This window comes from Gigantopelta aegis, chromosome 12, assembly GCF_016097555.1.
Source record: "Gigantopelta aegis isolate Gae_Host chromosome 12, Gae_host_genome, whole genome shotgun sequence".
NCBI lineage: Eukaryota > Metazoa > Mollusca > Gastropoda > Neomphalida > Peltospiridae > Gigantopelta > Gigantopelta aegis.
The window spans coordinates 12,299,037-12,310,401 of NC_054710.1; the positions used below are offsets into that span (position 1 = coordinate 12,299,037).

Sequence of the window (11,365 nt, forward strand, 5' to 3'; positions counted from 1 at the left end):
TATATGGCGTCAGACATATGGTTAAGGACCACACAGATTGTTTTAGAGGAAACCCGCTGTCGCCACATAGGTTACTCTTTTACGACAGGCAGCAAGGGATCTTTTATTTGTGCTTCCCACAGGCAGCATAGTACAATCCATGGCCTTTGTTGAACCAGTTATGGATCACTGTTCGGTGGAAGTGGTTTACACCTACCCATTGAGCCTTGCGGAGCACTCACTCAGGGTTTGGAGTCGGTATCTGGATTAAAAATCCCATGCCTCGACTGGGATCCGAACCCAGTACCTACCAGCCTGTAACTATGTAATTAAACATTTTTCGGCTGTTATACAATGCACTTGATTCTGATTAGCTGATGTCCTAACTAATAACTCTAATGTGATAATAACAACTGTGTCTTTTTTTTAAATAAATACTCTTAAATATTGTAATTGCTGTGTTGAGTTTTTAAACTACGGTACTCTTGGCGTTTTACAAATATACCGACCAGTGCCATAAATATCATCTTCCCATCAGCTGCCGTGAGGTTGTTACTTCTGTACTGATTTCCTCCACTTAAAGACAGCAGCACAGCTATTAATGGCTTCTTTTCATCATCCACAACCTGCAATAATAATAAAAATAGTAGTAATTTATAATAAAATAAAAAGAAGAAGAATAACAACAATAATAATAACAATAATTATAATTATAATTATTATTATTATTATTTATAATAATCATTTATAATAATAGTATAATAATGTATATTATTATCCATATGGTTCAACATAACTGAGTTAATAATAATCATACTAAGCACATACATAATAACAAGGATGATGACATAATTTGGGGAAGCGACATCATAACATGACGTCGGTTCCCCAGGCCTAGCTCACACTGTGCAATTTGAAATATGACGTCATTTAGTTCCACGAGACATGAATATTTTATACAGCCGTTAATACTTCCATTCGCGCTACTGGTGATAAATGTAATTGGTTGTTGTTCAACAGTACATTAACTGTATTTTTAATCACACTATCTGCATATGTTCGTTGAATTTCTAATGATAGTAATTCATTTCTGTGTTTCTTTTGTTTTTGTTTTTTTAATCCTGCACTTCTTTTAAATAACATTGAATAAACAGATAGAAAAACTGATTAAGTCAGACATATTGACCTGTATGGAGACTTGGCCCAGCTTGAAGGCTCTGAAGTTAGTAACTGATTAAGTCAGACATATTGACCTGTACGGAGACTTGGCCCAGCTTGAAGGCCCTGAAGTTAGTAACTGATTAAGTCAGACATATTGACCTGTACGGAGACTTGGCCCAGCTTGAAGGCCCTGAAGTTAGTAACTGATTAAGTCAGACATATTGACCTGTACGGAGACTTGGCCCAGCTTGAAGGCCCTGAAGTTAGTAACTGATTAAGTCAGACATATTGACCTGTACGGAGACTTGGCCCAGCTTGAAGGCCCTGAAGTTAGTAACTGATTAAGTGAGACATATTGACCTGTACGGAGACTTGGCCCAGCTTGAAGGCCCTGAAGTTAGTAACTGATTAAGTCAGACATATTGACCTGTACGGAGACTTGGCCCAGCTTGAAGGCTCTGAAGTTAGTAACTGATTAAGTCAGACATATTGACCTGTACGGAGACTTGGCCCAGCTGAAGTTAGTAACTGATTAAGTCCGACATATTGACCTGTACGGAGACTTGGCCCAGCTTGAAGGCTCTGAAGTTAGTAACTGATTAAGTCAGACATATTGACCTGTACGGAGACTCTGAAGTTAGTAACTGATTAAGTCCGACATATTGACCTGTACGGAGACTTGGCCCAGCTTGAAGGCTCTGAAGTTAGTAACTGATTAAGTCAGACATATTGACCTGTACGGAGACGTGGCCCAGCTTGAAGGCTCTGAAGTTAGTAACTGATTAAGTCAGACATATTGACCTGCACAGAGACTTGGCCCAGCTTGAAGGCTCTGAAGTTAGTAACTGATTAAGTCAGACATATTGACCTGTACAGAGACTTGGCCCAGCTTGAAGGCTCTGAAGTTAGTAACTGATTAAGTCAGACATATTGACCTGTACGGAGACTCTGAAGTTAGTAACTGATTAAGTCAGACATATAGACCTGTACGGAGACTTGGCCCAGCTTGAAGGCTCTGAAGTTAGTAACTGATTAAGTCAGACATATTGACCTGTACGGAGACTTGGCCCAGCTTGAATGCTCTGAAGTTAGTAACTGATTAAGTCAGACATATTGACCTGCACGGAGACTCTGAAGTTAGTAACTGATCATAAGTCCGACATATTGACCTGTACAGAGACTTGGCCCAGCTTGAAGGCTCTGAAGTTAGTAACTGATTAAGTCAGACATATTGACCTGTACGGAGACTTGGCCCAGCTTGAAGGCTCTGAAGTTAGTAACTGATTAAGTCAGACATATTGACCTGCACAGAGACTTGGCCCAGTTTGAAGGCTCTGAAGTTAGTAACTGATTAAGTCAGACATATTGACCTGTACAGAGACTTGGCCCAGCTTGAAGGCTCTGAAGTTAGTAACTGATTAAGTCAGACATATTGACCTGTACGGAGACTTGGCCCAGCTTGAAGGCTCTGAAGTTAGTAACTGATTAAGTCAGACATATTGACCTGCACGGAGACTTGGCCCAGCTTGAAGGCTCTGAAGTTAGTAACTGATTAAGTCAGACATATTGACCTGTACGGAGACTTGTGTATAACCATTGTTCACTGATTAAGTCAGACATACTGACCTGTACAGAGACTTGGCCCAGCTTGAAGGCTCTGAAGTTAGTAACTGATTAAGTCAGACATACTGACCTGTACGGAGACTTGGCCCAGCTTGAAGGCCCTGAAGTTAGTAATTGATTAAGTCAGACATATTGACCTGTACGGAGACTTGGCCCATCTTGAAGGCCCTGAAGTTAGTAACTGACTGATTAAGTCAGACATATTGACCTGTACGGAGACTTGGCCCAGCTTGAAGGCCCTGAAGTTAGTAACTGATTAAGTGAGACATATTGACCTGTACGGAGACTTGGCCCAGCTTGAAGGCTCTGAAGTTAGTAACTGATTAAGTGAGACATATTGACCTGTACGGAGACTTGGCCCAGCTTGAAGGCCCTGAAGTTAGTAACTGATTAAGTGAGACATATTGACCTGTATGAAGACTTGTGTATAACCATTGTTCACTGATTAAGTCAGACATATTGACCTGTACGGAGACTTGGCCCAGCTTGAAGGCCCTGAAGTTAGTAACTGATTAAGTTAGACATATTGACCTGTACGGAGACTTGGCCCAGCTTGAAGGCTCTGAAGTTAGTAACTGATTAAGTGAGACATATTGACCTGTACGAAGACTTGTGTATAACCATTGTTCACTGATTAAGTCCGACATATTGACCTGTACGGAGACTTGGCCCAGCTTGAAGGCTCTGAAGTTAGTAACTGATTAAGTCAGACATATTGACCTGTACGGAGACTCTGAAGTTAGTAACTGATTAAATCAGACATATTGACCTGTACGGAGACTTGGCCCAGCTTGAAGGCTCTGAAGTTAGTAACTGATTAAGTCAGACATATTGACCTGTACAGAGACTTGGCCCAGCTTGAAGGCTCTGAAGTTAGTAACTGATTAAGTCAGACATATTGACCTGTACGGAGACTTGGCCCAGCTTGAAGGCTCTGAAGTTAGTAACTGATTAAGTCAGACATATTGACCTGTACGGAGACTCTGAAGTTAGTAACTGATTAAGTCAGACATATTGACCTGTACGGAGACTTGGCCCAGCTTGAAGGCTCTGAAGTTAGTAACTGATTAAGTCAGACATACTGACCTGTACGGAGACTTGGCCCAGCTTGAAGGCCCTGAAGTTAGTAACTGATTAAGTCAGACATATTGACCTGTACGGAGACTTGGCCCAGCTTGAAGGCCCTGAAGTTAGTAACTGATTAAGTGAGACATATTGACCTGTATGGAGACTTGGCCCAGCTTGAAGGCCCTGAAGTTAGTAACTGATTAAGTCAGACATATTGACCTGTACGGAGACTTGGCCCAGCTTGAAGGCCCTGAAGTTAGTAACTGATTAAGTGAGACATATTGACCTGTACGAAGACTTGTGTATAACCATTGTTCACTGATTAAGTTAGACATATTGACCTGTACGGAGACTTGGCCCAGCTTGAAGGCCCTGAAGTTAGTAACTGATTAAGTTAGACATATTGACCTGTACGGAGACTTGGCCCAGCTTGAAGGCCCTGAAGTTAGTAACTGATTAAGTGAGACATATTGACCTGTACGAAGACTTGTGTATAACCATTGTTCACTGATTAAGTCAGACATATTGACCTGTACGGAGACTTGGCCCAGCTTGAAGGCCCTGAAGTTAGTAACTGATTAAGTCAGACATATTGACCTGTACGGAGACTTGGCCCAGCTTGAAGGCCCTGAAGTTAGTAACTGATTAAGTCAGACATATTGACCTGTACGGAGACTTGGCCCAGCTTGAAGGCTCTGAAGTTAGTAACTGATTAAGTCAGACATATTGACCTGTACGGAGACTTGGCCCAGCTTGAAGGCCCTGAAGTTAGTAACTGATTAAGTCAGACATATTGACCTGTACGGAGACTTGTGTATAACCATTGTTCACTGATTAAGTCAGACATACTGACCTGTACAGAGACTTGGCCCAGCTGGAAGGCTCTGAAGTTAGTAACTGATTAAGTCAGACATACTGACCTGTACGGAGACTTGGCCCAGCTTGAAGGCCCTGAAGTTAGTAACTGATTAAGTCAGACATATTGACCTGTACGGAGACTTGGCCCAGCTTGAAGGCCCTGAAGTTATACAGGGGTCCATCCTCTCTGGTCAGCTGATAGCCGTCCTTGGTGGCGGTTACTTCGTACTGGACATCACGGTGGAGTGGACCGATCCTGACAAAATAACAACAAACCATACATTGAGCACAGGCTACAGAAAAGGATGTAACAATAGAATCCATTAGCAACTCATAGATCGTTTCTCTTTACTAAAAACATCTGTTTTGTTCAATGACAGCACTAGAGCACATTGATTTATTAATAATCGGCTATTGGATGTCAAACATTTGATAACTGTGACATAGAGTCTTACAAAGGAAAAGTTTGTTTAAAGTTTATTTTGTTTAACGACACCACTAGAGCACATTGATTTATTAATCATCGGCTATTGGATGTCAAACATTTGGTAATTTTGACATATACATGTAGGTTCACAAAGAAAAAGTTTGTTTAAAGTTTATTTTGTTTAACGACACCACTAGAGCACATTGATTTATTAATCATCGGCTACTGGATGTCAAACATTTGGTAATTTTGACATATAGTCTTAGAAAGGAAAAGTTTGTTTTAACGACACCACTAGAGTACACTGATTTATTAAACATTGGCTATTGGATGTTAAACATTTGGTAATTTTGACTTATAGTCTTAGAAAGGAAACCTGCTACATTTTTTCCATTAGTAACAAGGGATCTTTTATATGCACCATCCCAGACAGGATAGCACATACCATGGCCTTTGATATACCAGTCGTGGTGCAATGGCTGGAATGAGAAATAGCCCAATGGGCCCACAGACAGGGATTGATCCCAGACCAACCATGCATCAAGCGAGCAATTTTACCATTGGGCTACGTCCTACCATAAACACATTCTACGTCACTGATGTTTGCATTAAACGTCTAGCCTACCATAAACACATTCTACGTCACTGACGTTTGCGTTAAACGTCTAGCCTACCATAAACACATTCTACGTCACTGACGTTTGCGTTAAACGTCTAGCCTACCATAAACACATTCTACGTCACTGACATTTGCGTTAAACGTCTAGCCTACCATAAACACATTCTACATCACTGACGTTTGTGTTAAACGTCTAGCCTACCACAAACACATTCTACGTCACTGACGTTTGCGTTAAACATCTAGCCTACCATAAACACATTCTACGTCACTGACGTTTGCATCCATAGATATGTATAAAAATGTATGTTAAAATATAATATCATTAAAAAAAAAATTAATTGAAAAAACTTTAATTAAAATTTTAAATTAAGCCTAAAACAATTTTGTGTTTCTGGGAGCATGCTAGAAATAAAAGTAGAGCTGGCTGACTTTTAAAACATTATTATTTAATTTATTTTTTACTACATTTATTTTTACTCCTTTTGCAAAATATTAATACAAATTCAGAAGATTAAAAATATATATATATAACAAAACTTAGGGTGAGACCTTTTCTCTAGGTTGATTTAGATTCCTGGAAACATATCTTTTGTTATGTTTCAATTAAAAAAAAATCACATGCATTGTGATATCAAGTATAAAGTTTAACACAGTTTGTTTGATCTAGGACTTATGGAAAGAAAGTAAGAAATGTTTTATTTAACGACACACTCAACACATTTTATTTACGGTTATATGGCATCAGACATATGGTTAAGGACCACACAGAGTTTGAGAGGAAACCTGCTGTCGCCACTACATGGGCTACTCTTTCCAATTAGCAGCAAGGGATCTTTTATTTGCGCTTCCCACAGGCAGGATAGCACAAACCATGGCCTTTGTTGAACCAGTTATGGATCACTGGTCGGCATCATCACTACCACTGACAGAAAAGTAATATCTACATGTATAGTCCATCCCACAGGGAATGCCTTTTTTCATCCCATGAAATTTACTACAATTGTGTATTTCTAAATTAAACACAATAATTTACTTTTCTTCTTATGTCAAACCAAACTGAAATTATTTACAAAAGACATTTTTGTAGGAGGATAGGACGGACTATAGTTCTCAACTTTTTATTTTACTTCATAGGGTAGTACTAAACCAAATAACTTCCAGCTGGGTCAAAGTTCGAGGTGCACCCAACTTTTGATAGAGAAGTGAACACCACAAGTCTTGTGATTGGTGATAAATGTGAGTGTGTTAGTTGCAAAAAAAAAAAAGTTTCATCTGGATAAAACAAAAAATGCAATTTTATTTCATCTAGTATCACTGTGTCGAGTAGCCTTGTGCTTGAAACATGTATCTGTGAAAGAGAAAAAGTACTCAAATTTTGTGCGGAACTAGGGTAGTCATAGATGCTACCCGTTATCTCAGAAATGAGCAACTTGACCCCAATTTTTTCTGATTCACTTTAAGGGTGAGGGGCAGTAGTATTTATATCCGTGGCGTTTATGTCCATTAATACACTGCAGGTAGGAGTTTTAGCCACATATGTTACTATTGTCGTCTATGGGATTTGAAGTGGTAGTATACACCCTAAAAAGTGAGAGAAAAGTGCAAAATAGTCGACTACTTTCATTTTAACAAGAGTGGATGTAATCTATTGTGGCTGTCAGCACTTGAAATATTATTTACATACCTGAATTTTCCTGATGAATCTGTTGTGAAGACGGTCGGTTTAGCCGACGAGTTGGCCGTTACCGTGATAGTGACTCCCTCCAGGGCAGGCTTTACTTCCCCTGTGATAAACACTCCCCTCTTGCCTTGGGATGTGGCCACCTCTCCTGGGCAGGCATCTACAAGAAAGAAAGGAAAATAAATGTTCGATGATACCACAACAAATTCCATACTACAGTTACTGAAACCAATGACACTGGTTTCCAATGTATGTACTTATACTGAGCTTATTGTTTCCAATGTATATACTTATACTGAACTCATCGTTTCCAATGTATATACTTATACTGAACTTATCATTTCCAATGTATATACTTATACGTTTGTACTGAACTTACTGTTTCCAATGTATATGCTTATACTGAACTTATTGTTTCTAATGTATATACGTATCCTGAGCTTATTGATTCCAATGTATATACTTATACTGAACTTGTTTCCAATGTATATACTTATACTGAACTTACTGTTTCCAATGTCTATACTTATATTGAACTTACTGTTTCCAAACCATATGTCAGATGCCATATAACCGTAAATAAAATGTGTTGAGTGCATCATTAAATAAAACATTTCTTTCTTTCTTTTATTGTTTCCAATATATATACTTATACTGACCTTATTGTTTTCAATATATATACTTATACTGACCTTATTGTTTCCAATATATATATTTATACTGAACTTATTGTTTCCAATATATATACTTATACTGACCTTATTGTTTCCAATATATATACTTATACTGAACTTATTGTTTCCAATGTACGTGCAATACTGAACTTATTATTTCCAATGTATGTACTCATTGAAAGCTTAAAGTTTGTTTTGTTTAATGACACCACTAGATCACATTGATTTATTAATCATCAGCTATTGGATGTCAAACGTTTGGTAATTTTGAAATATAGTCTTTGAGAGGAAACCTGTTACATTTTTCTATTACTAGCAAGGGATCTTTTATGTGCACCATCCCAGACAGGGTAGCACATACCACGGCCTTTGATATACTATTTGTGGTGCACTGGCTGGAACAAGAAATAGCCCAATGAGTCCACCGACGGGGACTGATCCCAGACCAACCACACATCAGGTGAGCGCTTTAGCACTAAGCAGTGTCCCACCCCTGAACTCATTGAAAATGCACTACCAGGGGTGGGAATTGGTGAACTGTAAAAAAGAGTAAATTTAAGAGGGGTCCCGGAAATTCGTGAAATCCTAGGTTAAAATCTGTGCCATCTGACACATTTTGGAGGAAAGGATGATTAAAATGTGAGGAAATGCAATGTTCCATGAGAGGAAAACAGCTGATCTGAGGAGAATTCCCACCTCTGATGTCTACCCAATTTATAGGTCTTATTGCTATTGCATGTGTTAGAATGTGAGCTTGCTATAAAACACACACTAACTCTAACCCTTGTATACAATTTTATAGTTATTTATTGCCGTCCAGAATACATCCAGTTATATAAAATCAGTGACATGCATTTTTGTTTTTTTCTTCTCGTATCCTTTTTACAACAAAAAATCTGATTGGTTTGTTTTCAATGCAGTTCAGTATGTACATTTTGTTTCGCCTAAAATTCTGAGCCACATGTAATCAAAAGTAAAGTTTGTTTCTAGAGGACATTGATTTTTATCTTATCATCGGCTATTGGACGTCAAACATATGGTCATTCTGACAATATTTCTTTAGAGGAAACCCGCTGCCGCCACATGGGCTACTCTTTTCAATAAGCAGCAAGGGGTCTTTTATATGCACTTCCCAGACAGGACAGCACATACCACGGCCTTGTTGTGGACCACTGGTTGGAACGGAAAATAGCCCAAACTGCAAATGGGTCTACTGAGAAGGATCGATCCGATGACCGACTGCTTCACACATGTAATTTATGCAAAGAATAGGATGACCAGAAATTGTTTAATTTAAAAAAATGGAAGTTAACAATAAAGAAGGTCAGGGCTCGAACATAATGGCAGCAGTTGCGTCGCAGGATCGAAACACCTCGGAGGATCCATTCAACTGATTGGTTTTTTTTTCTTGTTCCAACCAGTGCACCACAACTGGACAAAGGCTGTGGTATGTGCTTTCCTGTCTGTGGGAAATCACACAACAGACATCAAGACCCCGACTTGTTTATTGTCATAGCTCACTTGGCAACTTGTCGGTCCATGTTTTTATATCAACACATGGTGTGTCGTTTCCTGTGACCGGTCAAGCATTGTTATTCCTCGGCCACATTCATTCCAGTAATGCTAATCGTTACTTTAATTTTAACATACTGACACGTTATCAACTACTTAATAATATCACATTTCTAATGAAACATACCACTGTTTTGCTTAAATTGTCAATTGTATTAACGGAAGAAGTATTTTTTATCGAAATATTAAGATTAGAACCAAGAGTATAAATCGAAAATTTTCAAAATAAACGCAAAACATGGCAAAACGTTACGATATGTACTGATAAATATTCATTTTGCCTATTTTTATCAAACTTCGCTCCTTTCTTCTGGGAATGGAAAAGTCGCTTCTCCTACTTTATCAATTCTGGATTAGGGCCTGTAATACTCTTAGACTACTAGTAGTAATACACAGTGACTAACCTCCCATGATGGTGACCGTCAGTTGGGCTGGATAAAATAACAGTTCTTTTGATTGGATGGAAATCTCCAGCTTTTCTCCTGTCCTGAAACACAAATACATGTATCACTATCAAGAGAAAAATAAAAATACAGTAATCAGACTTATTATGATAACTCAGTGGTTGAAGAAAAAAAGAAATGTTTTATTTAACGACGCACTCAACACATTTTATTTACGGTTACATGGCATCAGACGTATGGTTAAGGACCACACAGATTAACGATGCACTCATCACATTTTATTTACGGTTATATGGCGTCAGACATATGGTTAAGGACCACACAGAGTTTGAGAGGAAACCCGCTGTCGCCACTACATGGGCTACTCTTTCCAATTAGCAGCAAGGGATCTTTTATTTGCGCTTCCCACAGGCAGGATAGCACAAACCATGGCCTTTGTTGAACCAGTTATGAATCACTGGTCGATGCAAGTGGTTTACACCTACCCAATGAGCCTTGAAGAGCACTCACTCAGGGTTTGGAGTCGGTATCTGGATTAAAAATCCCATGCCTCGACTGGGATCCGAACCCAGTACCTTCCAGCCTGTAGACCGATGACCTACCACGATGCCACCGAGGCCGGTGATTTAGAAATTATGTCACATCGTATTTGAAGCATTATGCACATTTGTCGGTGCAAAATAAAACTTGTGCAATAAATAGCAAGCGAAAACAATGCATGTGAAGTACTGTATTTATTACATACCTTCTTTCATTTTTTGCATTAATTTAACATCATAACTACACTTTCTTAAAGCTATGTGAAGTTCGGTATACATAGTATAGCATGAATAATTTATTTGAATCACCAACAAACCTTGCCCAGTATGAGAAATTATAGTCAAACGGGCCCTTCACGGCATCTGCTTTCTGATCCTTCCCAGAATCCACTTGCTTGGCCGTAAGGGAATCGAGTACGGTTGGTGCATCATGGACAGAGGATCTGAAAACCAAAAGCATACAGGCATCAAAATAAGAAGGAAAGAAGAAATGTTTTATTATCATCACACCATTAGCTGAACCATCTCAGAAAAGAAAAGTTTGTTTAATGACACCACTAGAGCAAATTGATTTATTAATCATCGGCTACTGGATGTTAAAAATTTGGTAATTTTGACATATAGTCTTAGAGAAGAAACCTGCTATATTTTTTCATTAGTAGCTAGGGATCTTTTACATGCACCATCCCACAGACAGGATAGCACATACCACGGCCTTTGATAAACCAGTAGTGGTGCACTGGTTGGAAAGAGAAAT

At 38.8% G+C, this 11,365-nt stretch overlaps 1 protein-coding gene across 1 annotated transcript in view; it reads right to left on the reverse strand.

Moving 5' to 3' along the window:
- LOC121385827 (nodal modulator 1-like) overlaps window positions 1–11,365 on the reverse strand; it is a 60,917-nt gene that overhangs the window by 14,702 nt on the left and 34,850 nt on the right. Inside the window, exons 19-23 of the mRNA XM_041516616.1 lie at window positions 10,926–11,051; window positions 10,070–10,152; window positions 7,423–7,579; window positions 4,819–4,945; window positions 489–605 (exon numbers count right to left, since the gene is read on the reverse strand). Of these exons, the coding sequence (XP_041372550.1) occupies window positions 489–605; window positions 4,819–4,945; window positions 7,423–7,579; window positions 10,070–10,152; window positions 10,926–11,051 (610 nt within the window). The remainder of the gene's footprint in view (window positions 1–488; window positions 606–4,818; window positions 4,946–7,422; window positions 7,580–10,069; window positions 10,153–10,925; window positions 11,052–11,365) is intronic.